We start from the raw sequence: 21667 nt of genomic DNA, 5'->3' as shown, positions 1-21667 counted from the left end.
TTGTTGTAAAAAGTCTTTCATGTTCTAAATCACACACTAGATCACTTCCATGGCTTAAAAAAAATGGTGACAGTGTATTTTTTTGGATATATTTTGATGTTTTGTAAAGAAAATCAGAGTCTGAATCAAGATGTCTCGGTTCTACAACTGACGGTATTACTAATGAGCTATGTGATTTGATGCAAGTCACTTAAGTTTTCCATGCCTTATTATCTTCATCTCTTAAGTGGGGATAATAATTTACCTTACTTGAAAAAGTTGTTGAAAAAATTAATATTAAAATATAAACAAATGTTCTTTGAAAAGCACAAATTCTATGCAAAATATTGTTATTATTTAATATCATTTTAAAACAATCCTAGTTTCTGTCATCTTCTACAATTTATACACCACATTACCAGATTTTCTCAAAGTGATCTGGCTTTTTCAAAGGCACCAAAAAAATTAGCTAAACTTCCCAAATATTGCCTAATACTTACCATACAATGGCTAATCTTGGAATTGTAAACATTAATGCTGGTTCATAGTCATCAATCATATCTTGAGTGAGGTATCCAAGCTTCAAAGCTCTAGCCAATTAAAGAAAAGGAAAATATTAATAACTTGTTACTTTTTCTGCAATCAGAAAACTTGTCCTTTCAAGAAATAAGGGAAAACATAAAGTGATGGCTGCTAACTTTAAAAAAATCAATTCACTGTCCCAAATGTAAAAATCTTTCCCCCCAATCCAGTTCAACATACACCTTAAACAAAGCACTAACTAGTGTTACAGCATATGCTTAGCCTGCCATTTTCCTTGGTGATGTCCTTGTTAATAACTGACATCTTATAGCTGTATTCCTAGCCCCACAATCCCTTATAATATCATTGTTAAATTCTAAAACCTTTTCAATCAGGAGAACTACAAAAAAAAGACCTTTATTCTCCAACCAGTTCACTAATACAGAAGTGTTTTGCAAATAAATCAAGACTTCGAGAAAGCAACTTTCTCCTATCAAAGCAGTGTTACACTCATGGATCCAGAATTATGGTCCCCAAGGAGTCATGAATAAATGAATGGAAAGAATTGTCCTAATATCTGAGGGTACAAACAGAAAAAGTGAAATGGTCCCTGAAATCCAGAAGCTTCAACTCTAACTAGGAGAAGTCAGCTTTAAAAGGTTCTGAAGTCCAAAAGGGTCTGGTTACAGGAGTAGATGACAAAGTCCTGGGATCAACAGGGACATAATCTGTCCCTTTTTCTCTACTTCAACAATGACTACAGTCCAGATCTTTATCCACTCCAGTTAAGGCCACAGCATTAGCCTCCTAATTGGTTTCTTTAGTTTCTAACTTTCCTCCCTCTAATCCTTTATTCACACAGTTGTTAAAATATTCTTTCTAGAGTACGAGTCCAAGTAATTCTCCTACTTATTTACCTTCAATGGGTCCCTACTGCTTCAGGTTAAAATATGAATTTCTCAACCTTACATTTAAAATCCTCTCTGATCTAGCTTCTGTTTACCTTTCCTGACCTGTTTCATGTTTCTTTTCATATACGTTATGTTCCAGGGAAACTAGATTACTGGCTAATCCATAAATTCAATGTTTCATTTTCATTCTCTGAGCCTTCATAGGATCCATCCCCAATATCTAGAATCCTTTTCTTTATTCAAGCCTTGCCAAATACGTAAAGTCTTTCCTGATACACTCCAGATCCTACCCCGGCACTGTAGATACTCTTCCTTCTCAGATGACTTCCTATTTCCTCATGTATGATTATGATCTATTTCTTGTCCATTTCCCTTGAAACTTGCCCTAATGAAACATAAGCTCCTTAAATGCGATCATTATTTCATTTTTGCCTTTCTATCTACTGTATCCTGTACATACCAGTTTTTTTTTTAAATGAATGTTGTCAAACTAAACAGAATCAATGAAAGGGATCCCTGAGAAATTGAATACTAACTTTAATTTTATAAGATTCAACCCATCCTTCCATTTGTTTGAAGTTTTGCTAATAACTGCCAACTCCATTAAAGTACAAAGATACTCTTTGTATCTCCAATATTTAGCTCAGAGTTTGGCACAAAGTAAGTGTATAATAAATGCTTGTTGACTGACTGATGGTTTATCTCCATCTAAATAATTTAACATGGCCTACATAAGAAGTCTCAAATTTTTCAATACTGATCTAGCAAGGCCCTATGTAGCTAAAAGTAATGATTTTGGGTCTTCATGTTCCACAGAAAAGCAGACTAACTCTCCCACTCAATCCCACCTCATCCCTTAGGAAATGATATTTCATAATCATCAGTTATGTTAATCCTATGAAAAATTAAAATGTGGACAACCACAAAACATAATGAATTTTTTGCTTATGTTGTATTCTTACCTCTCCACTGTTTCACAAAAAAGCACGATTACCTCCTGTTGTACATAATATTCCTTTGGTGACTTTACAGGTACCATTGCTGAGACATAACTAAAAAAAACAACAACAAAGTATTATGTTTTAATTATAAAATGCTGTAATTTTGTCCCTTCAAACAGTTCAATATCTTTGATTAAAACCAAATAAATGGATAAACACTTTAATTATAATATCACCCTTTTTGGGTGGATAATTTCACAAATGCAATTTTAAATGAGAGTAAAAATGAAAATCATTCATAATTATAGCTGCTTAGTTACTAAAGGGAGTGACAGATCTATTAACTGTTTTCTAGGTAATAATATTATGGAATATTAGCTGTAATTTGAGGTCATTAGAATTGTTTTCTTGTCCTCTCAATGTTGCAGAATGGTTTGTTTCTTGACATTACTAATAAGAAAACAATTAGAAATAAGAACTATAATACTGTGATTCCTATAAAAATTTCAAGTTAGTTAAAACATCAGAAATAGCAAACTAGTTACAGGATTGGAGAGTCAAGTCTTGTAATAGGTACCAATTCAAATGGCAAAATGCAGGCATGTTTTTTAAATTTAATCTGTCTCCTCAAAATTTTGCCCCTTTCTTGATGGTAACACACATTCCCTTTTTCCAAAGTGCAATTATGGTTTCAAACAAACTATGTTTTATGCTTTCTTTATTTTAGAATTTATGTTAGGAAAGGAAAGGAAATCCAAATAAAGTTTGAATAAACTTCAGGCTCTCAGGGAGTATATTTTAAAGAGTTCACAGAAGGAATTACATGGAAGTCTGTCCAAAAGGGAAGAGAAGTTCTTTTTTTTTTTTTTTTTTTTTAAATAACTTTTTATTGATAGAACTCATGCCAGGGTAATTTTTTTACAACATTATCCCTTGCATTCACTTCTGTTCCGATTTTTCCCCTCCCTCCCTCCACCCCCTCCCCCAGATGGCAAGCAATCCTTTACATGTTGAATAGGTTAAAGTATGTCCTGGATACAATATACGTGTGCAGAACTGAACAGTTTTCTTGTTGCACAGGGAGAATTGAATTCAGAAGGTATAAATAATCTGGGAAGAAAAACAAAAATGCAAGCAGTTTATATTCATCTCCCAGTGTTCTTTCTTTGGGTGTAGCTGCTTCTGCCCATCTTTGATCAATTGAAACTGAATTAGCTCCCTTTATCAAAGAGATCCACTTCCATCAGAATACATCCTCAAACGCATCATTGTTGGGAAGAGAAGTTCTTAAGAAATCTTGAATACAAGTAAAAATTATTCTAATAACAAAGAAAAGGAGCAGTCTATAGAGAGTGAAACAATTATACAAGAAATCAGAAAATAGATTTTAAACATATTTTATGCCATTTTTATATCACATTCTCTAAATATTTTCCTCCATCTAATAGAGCTAATTCTTGGAAACAAAGATTAAAAAAGGAAAAATGGGTATCAAACTCAATCAACATACTGGCTATGTTAGTACACTGTACATCCTTAATCACATATCTCTGCAATAAAGGAAGGGAAATGTTTTTTCCTTAAGTTTTTTTGAAAACTAAAATTAGTCATTTTAATTATGCAGCATTCAATTTCAAGATTTTATTCTGTCTTGTTTCCTTTTAAATAAAGTCATTGGGTACATTGTTTTACTGATTCTGATTATGTAATTTATATCAGTTCACATAAGTTTCCAGATGTTTCTGGAAATTTATCATATTTGTTGTTTCTTATGGTAGAATACTAGCACACTATTCCTCAATATTTTTTTAAGTGTTCTTTACTACTATAAGAAGTATGCCTATAAATATTTTGGTTAGCTGAAGCCTTTGCTGTTGTTATTGTTGTTGCTGATAATTTTATATCCTTGGGGAATGTGCTAGAAATGGAAAAAATTGTGTAGCATTAAAAAAAAATTTCAAGCTTGTTCTTGAAACAAAAACACATTTTCTTAAAACTAATATTCTTTCCTGTAATGCTATGTATGGATCTATGCTAAGGACTATAGATCATAATGGTATAATTTCTGAAGAAGCAGATATGAGTGAGTGACCCAAAGTACAAATAGGAATCCTATAGTAATTATAAAGAACTGTAGCCTATTAATAAGGATAACCTGCATATAAGAAGTGGCAGAAAAGAGAGAATCTCTCCTTAAGAACTTAAGAAACTACAGTAACAGTTAATGGTCATTTTGGATCATGCCTTAATAATAATGGCAATACTCCCAAAATTCAGGTATCAACTATAAAATAAGGCAAAATAAAAGAAAAAAATTCTAGAATATAAAGGGACATGATGAAAAAAAGGTAGGAATGAAAGGGAAATAGGAGGTCTAAAATTCCAGACATCATTGTATATTATAAAATGCTAATAATCAAAACCATTTAGCACTGTTTAAAAACAAACAACAAACAGAAAGATATATCAATGGAACAAAACAAAACAAAACAGAAATAATTGAACTCTATTCAATAACCCAGTGTTCTATAAACCTGAAAAACATACATTACCCCAGGGAAAAAGATTCTTCTTAACAAAAATTGCTAGAATAACTAGAAAGAGCAGAAAAAACATAGTTAAAACCAAAATCTTATACCTCATGCAACATTAACCTCAAAATAGTTATTTTCCTGAATATTAAAGCTTACACCATAAAAAAGTCAGAGGAGAAGCAATTCAGGTATCTTTCACAGCTATGGATAAGAATTGAATTCTAAACCAAATAAAAGAGACAGATGATTACAAAAGACAAAGTAGATGATTTCAATTACATGAAATTGAAAGGCTTTTGTATAAACTAAGTTAGATAAGAAGGGAAGTGACTGGGGAAAAAATCTTTCTATAATACATATATATATATGTATACACACACATATCTCTTATAAAGATCTGATATCAAGATATAACTAACAGAAATATAATAAGACTAAAAGCCATTCCTCAATAGAAAAGTAGATAAATATTAATAGTTTTAAAAAGAAGCATCTCAAACTATTAACAACTACATGAAAGAATACACCAAATTATTAATAATAAGAGAAAGACAAGTCAAAATAATTCTGAGATATCATCTCACACCTCATATATTGGCAATGACAGTTAAGGGCTGATTGAAAGACAGGCATATTGATGCACTATTTATAGAGCTGTGAAGTAGTATAACCATTCTGGAAATAATTTTATAATCATGCTTTAAAAATGATTAAAATTTTTAACAAAAATAAATTATTTCTGAAGTATTCATTAAGCACCTACTATGTGTTAGGGCACTGGGGATACAAGTAAAGAAGATGGAATAATTTCTGCTCCCAATGAACATACATGCTAAGGGAAGACCACATTTACATATAAAAATATACTTTTAAAGTAAAAACATATACAAAATAATTCTTCACATGGTATTTTGGAGGATACTAGCAATTGGAAGGGATAGGGAAAGGTTTCATATAGAAGATGGTGTTTGAGTAGCATCTTAAAAGAGAAGAGACATTCTATAAATAGAGGCAAAGAGGGAGTACATTCCAAGTATGAGGGACAGTCATAGAAAATAGAGATGAAAAATGGAATGTGTATAAGGAAGATCAAAAAGAAGGCCAGTTTGTCTGTATTCAACAGTTTAGGAGAGGGGCAATATTCAATGAGTCAAAAAGATAGGTTAGGTTCAGGCATACCAGAAGACCTTAAAAACTAAAAAAAAAATTAGTTCATTATTAAGATAAGCATATATCCCAAGGACATTAATAATAAAAAGAAAGGCCCATATACACCAAAAATATTTAACTTAACTTTTTGTAGTTGTGAAGAACTATAAACAACTAGATGTCCATCAAATGAATAATGGTTAAACAAATTATGATGCATATATATAGAGGAATATTACCATGCTGTAAGAAATAATAAGCATGGCAAAGAGAAGGTTGAAATGAACTTTTGTAAAATGAAAAATATACATTGATGACAACAATGTAAAAGGAAAGAACCACCACAAAACAACTGAAACTGAATGCTATAAAATTATAATGATCAGAGTAATTCAAAAGAAAAAATATGAAAGGTCACATTTGTCCTTTATTAATCTATGGTCACAGAATATTCCTGATAATATCAGTCTTCTTTCATCTTTGATATGTTGATCAGTTTTACTGCACTGTGGGGTTTTTTTTATTCTTTATAATAAAATATGGCTTTTTGAGGGTATGGGGACATTGGAAGTATTTGTCAAATAAAATCAAAAGATTTTTTTTTTCAAATATTTATCACCCAGAGACATATGGTTAGGAAAAGAGGTAGGTTAATTATGTAGTGAAAGAAAAAAGATAGATGGCCAAAATTTTATGCTGGTATATACTTAATGATAAAAGACCTAGATTCTAGAATAAGAGTTCATAACCTGGAGTCCATAAACTTGCTTTTTCAATATTTTGATAAAATTTCAATATTTATTTCATGAATTTAAAACATCATACTGAAACATGATCTCAGTTCAGCCTCACTAGACTTTCAAAGAGAGTAGATCTCACTAACAAAATCCAACAGCAAAATACAAAGAGAAATTCCACTTAAAATAATCATTGACAGTATAAAATATTTGGGAATCTATCTGCCAAGGGAAAGTCAGGACCTATATGAGCAAAACTACAAAACAGTTTCCACACAAATAAAGCCAGATCTAAACAATTGGAAAAATATTAAGTATTCTTGGATAGGTCGAGCGAATATAATAAAGATGACAATACTACCTAAAACTAATCTATTTATTTAATGCTATACCAATTAAACTCCCAAGAAACTATCTTACTGACCTAGAAAAAAATAACAACAAAATTCATCTAGAAGAACAAAAGGTCAAGAATTTCAAGGGAACTAATGGAAAAAAAAATCAAATGAAGGTGGCCTACCTGATCTAAAACTATATTATAAAGTAGTGATCACCAAAACTATTTGGTATTGGCTAAGAAACAGACTAGTTGATTAGTGGAATAGGTTAGGTCAAAGGACAAAATAGTCAATAACTATAGCAATCTAATGTTTGACAAACCCAAAGACCCCTGCTTTTGGGATAAGAATTCACTATTTGACAAAAACTACTGGGAAAATTGGAAATTAGTATGGCAGAAACTAGGCATTGACCCATACCTAATACCATATACCAAGACAAGGCTGAAATGAGTTCATGATCTAGACATAAAGAATGAGATTATAAATAAATTAGAAGAATATAGGATAGTTTACCTCTCATACCTGTGGAGGAGTAAAGAGTTTGTGACCAAAGAACTAGAGATCATTATTGATCACAGAACAGAAATTTTTGATTATATAAAGTTAAAAAGTTTTTGTGTAAACAAAACTAATTCAGACAAGATTAGAAGGGAAACAATAAACTGGGGAAACATTTTTATATGCAAAGATTCTGATAAAGGCCTCATTTCCAAAATATAGAGAGAACTGACTCAAATTTATAAGAAATCATGCATTCTTCAATTGACAAATATTTGTCAAAGGATATGAAGAAACAATTTTCAGATGAAGAAAAGGAAAGTATCTCTAGCCATATGAAAAGATGCTCCAAATCACTATTGATCAGAGAAATGCAAATTAAAACAACTCTGAGATACCACTACACACCTCTCAAATTGGCTAAGATGACAGGAAAAGATAATGAGCAATGTTGGGGGGACAGGGGAAAACTGGGACACTGATACATTGTTAGTGGAACTGTGAATGGATCCAACCATCTGGAGGGCAATTTGGAACTATGCTTAAAAATGTTATCAAACTGTGCATACCCTTTGATCCAGCAGTGCTTCTATTGGGCTTATATCCCAAAGAGATCTTAAATAAGGGAAAGGGACCTGTATGTGCAAGAATGTTTGTGGCAGCCCTTTCTTTAGTGGTTAGAAACTGGAAACTTAGTGGATACCCATCAATTGGAGAATGGCTGAATAAATTGTGGTATATGAATGTTATAGAATATTATTGTTCTATAAGAAACAATCACCAGGATGATTTCAGAGAGGCCTGGAGAGACTTATGTGAACTGATGCTAAATGAAATAAGCAGAACCAGGAGATCATTGTACATGACAACAAGATTATACAATGATCAACTCTGATGGACATGGCTCTCTTCAACAATGATATGCTTCAAACCAGTTCCAATTGTTCAGTAAAGAAGAGAATCAGCTATACCCAGAGTGAGAACTATAGGAAATGAGTGTGGACTACAACATAGCATTTCCACTCTTTCTGTTATTTGTTTGCTTGCATTTTTGTTTTCCTTCTTGGGTTTTTTTTTCTTTCTAGATCCAATTTTTCTTGTGCAGCAAGATAACTGTATAAATATGTAAACATATATTGGATTTAACATATACTTTAACATATTTAACATGTATTAGACTACATGCCATCTAGGGGAAAGGTGGGGAGGGGTAAAGTTGGAACAGAAGGTTTTGCAAGAGTCAGTGTTGAAAAATTACCCATGCATATGTTTTGTAAATAAAAAGCTATAATAATAAAATTTTTTTTAAAAGAGAGTAGGTCACTAAAAAAGTTAAGAGCCACTCCCCTAAAGGAAGGTCTCCTGCAAGATGGGTAAATAAAAGAGCATGGACAAGATTTGCCTATGATGAGATGGGAATAAGAATTTGATATGCTCTGATTGGAGGAAGTGTTCACATTAATGAGACCATGAATTTACTAAAACATAATAAATGTTTAATGAATGTTTGACTAAGTGATTGGTTTCACACATTAGGACTTAACCCACAACTAGAAGAGCCTCCATCATATTATTAATTTTTTGGCCATTCAACTTGTTACCAGAACTTGCTTAGAAAATGAATATAAACCTCAATATAAATAAATATAAACTTCAGAGCTTTGAAAATTTAGTCAAAGTCATAGAAAAATAATCTGAAAGTTATATTTGTGAATTTAATTCTAAGTATTTGTAGAATTTGCAATTTACCTCAACTCAAATTCAGCAAATAGGACATCAAAATGTTTGAGAGACTCTTTCATTTTTTCAGTGTAAATGTTTAAATCTCTTAAGGCTTGGTCCCGAATGAGGTTTCTAAGTTCTTCCAAGCTACGCGTTAGATCTTTAGCCAGCGGCCTCATAGCCATGCTCTCTATTTCACGATTCATGATAATAGAACCTGCAGACAAGCACTGTTAAAACAGGAGAGTTGAAAAAGTTAGGGTTTAAACTACAAAAGTAATTATTTATATATATATAGATAGATAGATAGATAGATAGATAGATAGATAGATATAGATAGATATAGTTATTACTCTCCAAAAAGATACAAACTTAGATAGTAATACATCTTATTGGCCTTGATTCTCATTATTAGAAAACATCTCATTATTTTGAAAACAAAAACTGTTTCTAAGATAATAGCTTGCCAAATTGAGAAAAAAGGTTTAAAATTAATTTGTTTTTTCTTACATGATTTTTAAATTCCTGTTTTTGTGAATTTATTTACTTGTCTAACATGCATCAACTGCCAAAAAAAAAAAGCAACCTCTAACTCTAACAATATTATAAACATTTGTTGTGCTGTTACATAGCATAAAGATACTTCTGAGAGGATTCTCTTTTCTTATGCCAGTCAAATAAATTTTCACTAATATATAAAAACAGAGATAAATAAAGCAAGGGCAATGACTTCCCATCCTTAATGTTTATTTAACAGATTTCCAAGAATATTCTTCAATCTCCTTTCTCTAAGACCAAGTCAGAGTTTCACAATTAATTTGCCCTAGAGCACATTACTATGCTTAATATATATTGAATGGGGGTAGGTAAATTGTACAATGAATACAGAACAGGACTTGGGGTCAAGAACAGATGAGTTCAAATCCATCCTCAGATGCCAACTAGGGGTATGACCCTCAGCAAGTCACTTCACTCTATTTACCTCAATTTCCTCATTTATAAAAAGAGCTGGACCACAAATGGGATCATCCAGAATCGGACACAATTAAAATGACTCAATAACAACAACAAATTTCTGAATAATAACAGCACTTACCTCTCCAGGTTGTTGTGAGGGTCTGTAAAGTACTTACCACAGTACCCTGCACATAAAAGACACTATACAAATATTAGGTATTGTTACTATTGAAAGAAGCAATAAATATCAGAGGGAAGGGGGAGCAGCTGAATGGTGCAGTGGATAGAGCACTGGCCTTGAAGTCAGGAGGACGTCAGTTCAAATGTAGCCTCAGACACTTAACACTTACTGTGTGAACCCCAATTTCCTCTAAAAAAAATACTAAAGGGAAGGAGAAACCTTCTGGAGAGAGGTGACTTTGGGGGGAAAAAAGTAGAAGATATAAAGTCTATTTCCTCTCACAGTCTTGACGTCATCAGTAAAAATTAGACTAGATCAGGAGTTCTTGTTTGTGATTCCCAAATGGGATCACAAAGAATGACATGATTGATTAAACAATTTCAAACTCTAGGAGGTAACAAATCATTTAACTTTTCAGAATCAGCTCCCTTTCTCCCCTAATACTAATGTTGTGAAGGTCTCAAGTCTTCAAGAAAATAAAATTTACCTTATTAAAAAATTGAGTACCTATGATCTAGGGAAATAAGTCTAATTGACATGCTTAGAAAAATGACATTTATTAATAGCAGTCCCACCAAAATGAAACTTTGAGATAAAAAAATCAGGTTTTTTTTAAAAGGCTCAAAATTATTCTAAAATATTATCAACAGATTAAATTTACTTAAAATTTTTTTTATTTTAGGCATATAATATGTAAATTAAAGCTATGTTTCCCAATTGCTCATTCTTTTACTTACTAAAAATAACCAGATTGTCTTCTTAAAAAAAATAATTGTGAGAACAAATGACAATTTGTCCAATTTAAATCTTATTTTCTTTAATACATGAATGGAAAAAATTGATGTTCATGGCATGGTGTAGTGGAAAGAGCCCTGGGCTGGGAGGTCAGGGAGTGGGAAGGGGGAGGAAAGTTAAAAGACCTAGATTCAGATCCCAATTCTCCATCTCTTAGCTATATGGCCTGGGGTAAACTGCTTAACTCCTTTCTGACTCAGATTGCTCATCTGAAAATGACAAGAATAACTGCTTTATCTCCTTTAAAAAACTGCTTTGAAGAAAGCAAGCTGAAAATCTTAAAGTACTAGACAGACATGAGCTATGTTGTTTCAGTTTCAAGTATTAAGAGAAAGAATATATATATTTGTTGGCTATATACATCACAAAAACAAAATCACAGAAATCAGAAACACTACCTCTGCTCCAAACCAAAGCTGGCCAGCTAGATTGTCATGGCGTATCTCCTCTGGGAACTTGACACAAAAATCTCGATTTGCTCGATCACTTGGAATGCATTCATCCATTATCTGATTTATAATGTTTAAGACATTATCCTGAAACAGAAATATTTTAAAATTACGTAAATAATATTTTTCCTGCACCACAAACTGAGCTAAAATAGGTTTAACAAGTATACTGAAGTTTATCATCTGAAAATAGATATTCCTTTTAGTGGTAAATAATCTTACATACAATCTCCTCACTGCTGAACTGAAACTTATTTTTCTCTAATTGACTCTTTCCTGCTACTATCCCTCTACCTTCTTCCTCTGGTTTACTTTTTTGATTTTGTAAACTATTTTTTTTTTCAAATAATGAAAATCTGCCTTCAACAAAGAAAGAAAAGCAAAACTACTTTTATAAATATGTATAGTCAAATAAAACAAATTCCTCTTGCACTGATCTTGTCTTAAAAAAAGTATCTTAAACGTCTCTCTTGAGTTCATAACTTCTCTGTTCAGAGATGGGTAGTATAGTTCCTTGTCAGTCCTCTGGAACTGTGGTTAATCATTGCATTGATCAAAGTTCCTAAATCTTCCAGAGTTATCTGTTTTCATAATTTTATTCTTGCTATTTAAATTGTTACACTGGTTCTTCTCATTGTACTCTGCATCAGTTCATAAAGGTCTTCTTAGGTCACTTCTAACATTTAATAGTTATGTGATTAGGCACAAGCCACTTAATTTCTATGACATTTTAGCCTCTTTATCTTTAAATGGCAATAATAATGTCTGTAGTAACTAATTTAAGAGACTACACAAATATCAGGTGTTTTTATTTACTCCACAGCAACTAGCCTGGTGATTATAGACAGGTAGAGTTCTCCTTTTCCCTTCCTTTTTAACTGATCATCTTTTTGATTATGCACATGGTAGTACCTTCTATTTTGGAAGCACATGTTTCTTATTTTACTTAGAATAACATTATCATGAAATTATAGGGCTGAAAGGAAGCTTCAAAATCAATTACTCCCATTTCTCCTTCTTCCCTCTCATTTTATAAAAGATCAAATTCAGAAACACTAGGACCCAAGTCTCCAGTACTGTATTCTTTCTGCTATATTATATTCCTATTTTTTAGTATGTGTTTTAGTGTTTGGACATTAAGGAGGAAAAGTTGTTTGTGAACCTTTTAGAAAGAACACAGAAATAGGAATGTGGATAATTGGGTTTTAGTCATGGCTTAGTCACTAAATAGCTCTTCTTATCCTTCCAAGGAGTTCCCCTCTCAAATTGCTCTCCATTTGCTCTCTATCATTTCATACATGCATAGTTACTACTTGTTATTTCTTCTATGCCAGTTCACTGAAAGCAAGGGTTATTTTTGCCTTTCTTTGTATCACCAGTACTAAGCATGATACCTAACATATAGAATGTGCTTAATAAATGCTTACTGATTGATTGATGGCCATGTGAGAGTGTCTCTGTGTGTGTGTGTTGTGTGTGTGTGTGTCGTGTAGTTCTACAACTTAGTATAAATTGCTCCTGCCAGAGCAGAACCAAAATATGCTTTTTGTATTATATGTAGTATTTTAATATTTAATGCTTAGCTTCCAAGTGATGTTCAGGAATTCAAATTGATTTAAAGAGTTCACTCAAGTTCACCTAATCAACCAACAATTGAGTTAAAACTAAATCAAAATATCAAGATTCCAGGTCTAGTGCCATGCTCATTTAAACTGAAATCACCTGATTTGTATAAAATAAATTTTAAGGGTAGTAAAATGTGAGTAAAATTTAGCTTATTATGGCAAAAATAAAAGAAATCAAAATCCACTTGTGATTTTGTAATATTACTTAGGCAATGGTTAAGAAGTTTTGCTTTCTATTACTAAACAGTAAAGATTAACTTAATTGGAGAATTCTCTTCAGTTATTTGATTTTCAGAAGTAACATTTTCGCAATATGATAAATTTTCCAGTTTTTTTGGAAATAAAACATCTCTACATAGTTTGACTTTTTCTGCAAGAATAATGTTTTGTCTGGAGATCGGTTCATGATTTAAAATGAATTTCACTAGTTAATAAAAACAGATAAATGTTCTGTAACTAGTAACTTAAACTGGTCAGGATTTAAATACTATATACAGACATTTGAAAAGGTAACTTTCAATATTCCCTATTATTTCATTTTTCACAATTCCATAGCACTGATGGACTTTTATTCATAACAGCATTAATTTTTTAAAAAGTCATTTCATTTCTTTTCTTGATTTTACAAGCTTCTATCATCATAAAATCTATAAAAGGAAAGTGTGCCAATTATCTACATGATGAGTTCAGATGGAGGTAGCAATTCATATTCTGGAAAGAATGCCAATCAATTTAGATGAAGCACAGTAAACAAATGAATCTCTGGTTTAGGAAAGTGTCATGGAATATTCAAATTAACTAATTATATTAAATTGCCTTATAATCTAAAAGTAAATTTACTAATATATATGGGAATATGGTTTAGTTTAAGAAAAAATCAATTAGTTGGCTATAAAATATTCAATAACCTTATTCAATTGATATTGTCCTTAATTCCATATCACTAATAGATTTTATAGTTATCCTTTAATTCATAGACAAGTTATAATTTCAATAATTAGCTTATATCTTAAGTAGAATAATTATTAAAGCTGGCCTCTCTATTAAAGCTTAAATCCTATATTCTTTGGCTAAGAAAAGAAAAAAATTACATCAAAGTACACCTATTTTCTACAGAGTTCAAAGAATAATAATTTTAGAGTAAAAGAGATTTTATTGAATCCAATCCTCTCACTTTTTGGTTGTTCAGTCATACATGGCTCTTTGTAACTCCATGGACCACAGTATCCCAGGCCCTCCTATTCTCCACTACCTCTTAAAGTCTATCCAAGTTCATGTTCATTGTTTCCATGATACTATCTATCCATCTCATCCTCTGCTGTCCTCTTTTCCTTTTACCTTCAATTTTTCCCAACATTAGGGCCCTTTCTAGTGAGTCCCATCTTCTCACTAGGGGGCCAAAGTATTTAAACTCCAACTTCAGCATCTGACTTTTCATTGAGAAGTCTGGATTAATTTCTTTAAGTACTGACTTATTTGATCTCCTTGCCTCCAAAGGACTCTCAAAAATCTTCTCCAGGACCACAATTCAAAAGCATCAATTTTGTGTCACTGTTTTCCTTTTAGTCTAACTCTTGTTGGTACATTGCTACTAGAAAAACCAGAGCTTTAATTTTTAAATCTATGCCTATGTCAGCAAGGTGATGTCTCTGCTTTTTAGTATGCATTCCAGATTTTCCATGGATTTTTGGAGTCTTTTAAAATTTTAAAACTGCAGATGGTGTCTGAAGTGATCTTTGAGCTCAAGAATATAAAATCTGACACTACTTCCATTTCTTCTCCCTCTATTTCCCAGGAAGTGATGAGACCAATTACCAAAATCTTAATATTTTTTATGTTAAGCTTTAAGCAAGCGTTTACATTTTCCACTTTTACCCTCCTCAAGAGATTTCTTAATTCCTCTTTACTTTTTGCCATCAGAGTGGTATCATCTACATATATGAAATTGTTGAATTCAATTCAACCTTAATTCTAGCTTTTGATTGATCCAGCCTGGCATTTCACATTATATACTCTGTACATAAATTAAATAGATAATATGACAATATATAGCTTGTTGTACTCCTTTTCCAATCAGTTGTTCTGTGTTTGGTTCTAACTTTTTTCTTGGTCTGTATACAGGTTTCTCTGGAGACAAGATGATCTAATATTCCCATCTCTTTGAAGACTTGTCAAATTTTGTTGTTATCTACACCAAGGATTTAGTGCAGTCAATGAAGTAGAAATAGCTGTTTTTCTAGAATCCCCTTGCTTTCTCCATAATTCAGCAAATGTTGACAATCTAGTCTTTAGTTCCTCTGCCTCTTCAAAAATCAATCTGAATTTCTGGTAATTCACATATTGTTGAAGGTTAGTTTGCAGAATCCTAAGCATAACCTTGCTATTTGGTAACCTGAACATTCCTTGTCATTGCCTTTCTATACAATTGGGACATAACCTGAACTTTTCTAATCTAGTGGCCACTACAGTGTTTGAGTACAATATTTTAACAGCATTATCTTTTAGGGTTTTAAATAGCTTATCTGGATTTCTGTCATCTCTACTAGCTTTATTGTCAGAAATGCTTCCTGAGTTCCATTTGCTTTCATTCTCCAAGATGTCTGGCTCTGCATCAGTAGCCATACCACTGAACTGAATGGGGATATTTCTTGTACAGTTATTTTGTGTATTCTTGACATCTCTTAGCCTGAGTCACAGAATGAGAAAATGTAAGTTTCCAGGTCACTTGACTCTAAATCCAATTCTCTTTCTACAGGGACATTTTGACTCTCTAAGAACCTTACAATATACTATTCAGGAAGGCAGAAGAGCTAGGATTACAACCAAGACCAATCTATCCAGCAAATCTGATTTTTATTCTTCGGGGTGGGGGGGAATGAATATTTAATGAAAAGATCAGAGATGAATAGAAAATACAACATACAAACATAAGACTCAAAAGAAATAAGGTAAATATGAAAGAGAAATCATAAGGGACTTACATGTTCAAACTGTATACATTCCTATATGGGAAAATGATACTTGTAGTTCCCAAGAACTTTATTATTATTAGAGTTCTATGCAGAGAGAGGGCATGAGCAGGAATTAATTACATTGGGATAATCTCCAAAAAAAGACCTTGAAAGAGGGATATACTGGGAGAAGGAGGAAGGGAGAGTTGGAATGGGGAAATTTTTCTCACATAAAAGAGGCATGCCAGGAAAAGCTTTACAGTGAAAGGGAAAATGGTGAGGGTGGACAATGTTTGAATTGAGGGGGATGCTCATCAACTGGGGAATGGCCAAACAAGTTGTGGCACATGATTATGGTGGAGTACTATTGTACTGTAAGAAATATCAAGAGGGTGGTTTCAGAAAAAAAAGTACACTGATGCAAAATGAATTAAAAACAACCAGGAGACTATTATGCATAGTAATAACAATGCTGTAATATTAATCAAGGGTGAAAGACTTGGCTATTCTGATCAAAACTATGATCCAAGACAGTTCCCAAAAGTCTCATGATGAAAAAATGTTCCCCACTACCAAAGAGAGAACTGATGAACTCTGAGTTCAAACTGAAGTATAACTTTTTAGCTTTATTTTTTTGTTGCTTTTGTTATATGTTTGATTTGGAAATAATGTTTTTCATGATTTCATATGTTTATTTAATATAATTTTGCTCGTCTTCTCAGTGAATGGGAGAGAGAATAGAGGGAAGAAGAAAACTGTAATTCAAAATTTAAAAAGAAAAGAATATTAAAAATTTTTTTAAAGAAATTAATTTTAAACCAAAATCATACTATATATACCCCAATGACCTAGATATAAATGGTTAAACATAAACAAATTAGAGGAGAAAGGAAGATGACACCTTTCACAAATAAAGATAGAAAGGATCTTATCCATACAAGAGAGATATCACAGGGGATAAAATCAAAGCAGTCACACGAAAAGAAATAAATTAACAGAATTGTGAGGTTTTATTTCAACTGCATCAGACTGACAAAGATGATCAAGAAGAAAAAAGAAAATTATCAGAATGATATTGATAGCATATGTACACTAATGTACTTAAGATGGAACTATGAATTTGTCTAGCCATTCTGGAAAGCAATTTTGAGTCATTCCTCCAAAGGTACTAAACTGTATCTTATTTTAACCTATCAATAGCAACACTAGGTGTGTCCCTAAGGAGAACAAACATGAGGGAAAAAACTCCCATGTTCAAAGCAGCACTTTTACCTATAGCAAAGAAAGGGAAACTAAGGGAGAACCCGTTAATTGGAAAATTGATAAACAAACAATGGTATATTAATGTAATGGGATATTATAAGAAATTATTTAAGGGATGTATTTTTTTAAAAACTGGGAAAATATACTAATTGATGCAGAGGGAAGCCAAAAGAAAATGAAGAACAATTTATATAATGTCTATAACACTGTAAAGAAAAAGCACTTTGAAAGTCTTAAAAATTGTTTTATTAATGCAATGACAAACCATGAATCCACATAAGACTGATAATGAAATATGCTTTCTATTTTTTGATATAGCTTTAATAGATGTGTGACACATATTTTTGGAGACAGTCAATATATGGATTTGTTTTGCTTGACTGTGCTAATTTGTTACAAAAGAAAGGGGTTTTTTTTTGGAAGGGGAGGGATTTGAGGAGAAGAAAAGAACATCAATAAAACATTTTGAAATATGTACAAATAAAAACAGGAGAAAGTGCAGAAGGAAAAACAAGAAGGACAACTTTGGAACTAATGTACTGAATTCAATATATACTTAAAAAAAAACCTTTCCACAAAATATGGGGGAGGGGTGTTTAAAATACAGTCTTCTTTTACATTTTTTGTTTATGAGAACATTCATGTTTGTTTGATGTTTATCAACTCAGATTCTACAAAAAAAATTAAATTTAAAAATAATAATACTTACATTCCATTGGTATTACATTATGACAGCAAGGCATAGAACATAACTGCTTTTGCAGAACTAAAAATGAGCATCACACAATGGACAATGGATAAGCACATTGATGTGATTTCTAAACTAGCTTATTCACAAGAATTGATAAAATAGGAGTCCAATCTGCTCTTTTATCAACTACGATCAGATCTGTTCCTCCCCCAATACCCCCCCACCCCCAACTGTTTTGTTTGCGTAGAATGATGTGAAGCCAGAGTTGATTATTAATCCATCCATCCCTTGAGCCAGACTTGATAGGAACTCAGTTTTCCCAGACCATCTTTAAGATAGTCTCAACATTTCAATACATATTCTTATCACTCCCTAGCTCCCACCTTTCTTTCCCCCTCCTCCCCGAGACCTTAAAATTTATGTCCCCAAGCAAACTGCTTACTCAGTATGAGTAAGCCTTGCCTAGTTGTATTTGTCTATACCCGTGTGCTATTCATATAATAAAATATAGCAAATCATATTACCTATGATGGATGCCTATGACATAAATTTTTTCTGTCAATTGAACTATTATGCTCTCCCAAATCTATTTGATATTTCTACTCCGTTTTACTACTTCAACATGATAGGCATGTCAACATAGAACTCCAGAGAAGAAAAGGCATAAAAGATGCCAACAAGGAAAAAATGGGCTAGTTATTGGGCAAGGAAGTGAGATAACACGAAGACAGTTAAAACATTTCATGGTATCTTCAAGATGGCAAGAGAAAGCAAGAAAGCCTTCTTTTTTTTTTTTGCCATCCCTATTTTCCCAATTTTGCATCAAAGGTATTGAGGACCAGAGGATATTGATTTGATATAGACCTTCTTATCAAGTTTTACATCAAATTTATCTGTCTTCATCCTTTGTAACCAACATTGGTGCATAAGTTGCAATTATTTCCATACTGGTCTTTTTGTACTTATACTCTTATACACTGTCTATATGGTGAAAGCTTATAGTCATTCTGCAATACAAGATGACCAGATAGCCAATGAAATAATGTTTCTTGTCTTTGGATTGATTATAAAGCCAACTCTGCCAACTCCTTTCTTTCTTCTCTAAGAGAATAGTTATGTGTCATCCTTCCATATAGATTCAACTTCCTTATTTCTTCTGGTTTTGTGAGCATACTGAAAAAAGTTTGGGATTTAGAGTTATAAGTCCTTGATTTCAACCCTACCCCTGCAATTTATTATCTGTGTGAATTTGGACAGGTTTGCTTAATCTCAGTGAATCTCATTTTCCTCACCTGCTAAATGAATTTTTTAAGTCATGTCTAATTCTTTGTGACCCAATTTGGAGTTAAGAAAGTCTTCTTTCTGAGTAGCCACTTTCTCCTGGGAAACAATACAGGGGTTACAAACAAAAACTGCACAGGATGATTGGGCATACATGAGTTAAAATCTGTATCACTGAAAGAATTTTCTAAAATTATCACAGATCAATTTAGGTATCTGAAAGTAAATAAAATGTCTTGAATATACCTAAAACCACTTGCTGTATCTCACTTTGAACTTTAAAGTGTTAATGTAAAGAACAGTGATTTAAGAATAAATTCATGTTAATGTAAAGTTAATTGAATTTTTGTGTATATATAAATGAAAAGTTAAGTGTATTAAAGGCAAAAGTAAAGATTTAATCAATAAATAGAGCCAAGATTTTAAAAAAGAAGTTTGAGGGAAAACATTCTCTCTCCCCTACTGTAAGAAAATTTTGCACAATTTTTACTTAACTCTAGTCAGTATTATACAGGGCAAAAATATAAAAAAAATGTATATCAATCAATCAGTATTTGTTAAGTGTCTATTATGTGCCAGATATTGTGCTGGGAATAAAAAGAAAAACAAAGATAGTTCCTAATCTCATAATCTTACAACACAAAAGGGGAGACAATATGCAAGCAAGCAGCTATGTACAAACATAAATAAGAAAAATAAGATAAATAAGAAATAATCAACAGAGAAAAGACACTAGAAAGGTTTTTTGTACAAGGTGGGCTTTTAGCTGGGTCATGAAGGAAGCAAGGGAAACAAGGAAACCAATGAGGCAAAGATGAAGAGGTATTCCAGGAAAGTAGAATATTCCAATAATGGGGAAGCGTCAGTAAAAATGTCTGGAGTATTTCTGTGTTTTTGATGGAGATTTGTATCCCTAAAAAGAAAGAGGAATTTTACAACAATGTGCAAATTCTATTCATAGGTACTAGATTTTAAGTTTTAAATGATGACTTTACCATATATCAATCTGTAAATCTTCTGTTTAATGCAAGTGTTATCAATGTGTTGAGGGTTAATTTGATTTGGGAAAGTACTACTTTTTCTTTAGCGGTTACAAAAATTAGAGATCACAATCAACTTCTGTATGTGAAAGAAATATTGACCATGTTACTGAGAGAAAAAAAGCCTTCATAAAATTCCATCAGGACTAAAATAGAAAAGGAGAAAAGGAAATGATTGAATGATGGAATTGGGAATTCACTTAGTTTTTAATTTGATAATTATAGAATTAGGATTGTGATAATAAAAATTTATCTGAGTTACTTTTTTATTTTGGACAGTAGAATGTTAAGGCACATCTTAATTGTAACAGAGGGCTAAATGAAGTTAGTAAATTTGCAGATTTGAATACATTTTTTACATGAAGAATGACATTGGACAAAAGAAGCCAAAGATAACAAAATTCTGGTTCAAAATAAAAGTCTAACAGCAAAAATCAGCATAATTTATAAATTTTACTATATTTTATATTCTGGATTTTATTTATTTGAATACAGGCACAATTTGATTAATTATGGATTCGTTACATAAAAATTGTAATGGGAGAGGAATTGAACCTAAGTTCTGTTCTAAGTGGAACTGTTTCACTATTTGAAGTTTAAATTAATAATAAATATAGAATCATATGCCAAATATTGAAGAAAGTTCCATCTACCCAGAGTTGTTACATAGTGATCTAGATGCCATTCTCTATAGTGGACTTCTGAATGAATTCATTTTGAATATCAAGTTGGGGAACAAATTTTGGAAGCAATACAAGGTGGATCATTATATACTTGTATTTAAGGAATGTGTTTTATTTATATAAATTAATAGTGAATGGTCTGTACTGGAGACATACGGATCTGGGGAAAAGACTTAGAAATAGCAGTAAGACATGCACCAAAAAAAAAAGTTGCTTGGGCAATTTGGAAACCAATGTTGCAAGTATGGTTTCACATACTTGTATATATCAAAAAGAAAGTCAGAAAGCTCACTTGTAACACAAACCTGGGTTATCATAGTGTCAAAATGACAGTTTGGGAGAGTTTAGGTCACATAACCAGCAATAAAGATTAGTAACTTTTTCTCCTTTAATTCTACTTTTTTTGCTCCAAAAGGA

At 32.0% G+C, this 21667-nt stretch overlaps 1 protein-coding gene across 7 annotated transcripts in view; it reads right to left on the bottom strand.

The window, feature by feature from the left end:
* Positions 1–21667, bottom strand: part of ZFYVE28 (zinc finger FYVE-type containing 28) — a 186460-nt gene that overhangs the window by 112999 nt on the left and 51794 nt on the right. For all 7 annotated transcript variants that reach the window (XR_007948406.1, XR_007948405.1, XM_051966358.1 and 4 more), the window contains exons 3-6: positions 11666–11803; positions 9362–9564; positions 2375–2464; positions 480–569 (exon numbers count right to left, since the gene is read on the bottom strand). Coding sequence is in view for 5 of the 7 variants with exons in the window: in XM_051966358.1 (XP_051822318.1) it covers positions 480–569; positions 2375–2464; positions 9362–9564; positions 11666–11803 (521 nt within the window). In the remaining 2 variants the exon portion in view is untranslated. The remainder of the gene's footprint in view (positions 1–479; positions 570–2374; positions 2465–9361; positions 9565–11665; positions 11804–21667) is intronic.

The sequence above is a fragment of the Antechinus flavipes genome, chromosome 6 (genome assembly GCF_016432865.1).
Source record: "Antechinus flavipes isolate AdamAnt ecotype Samford, QLD, Australia chromosome 6, AdamAnt_v2, whole genome shotgun sequence".
Classification (NCBI taxonomy): domain Eukaryota; kingdom Metazoa; phylum Chordata; class Mammalia; order Dasyuromorphia; family Dasyuridae; genus Antechinus; species Antechinus flavipes.
The sequence above is the reverse complement of the archived record's forward strand: the minus strand, read 5'-3'. Positions and strand labels throughout refer to the sequence as shown.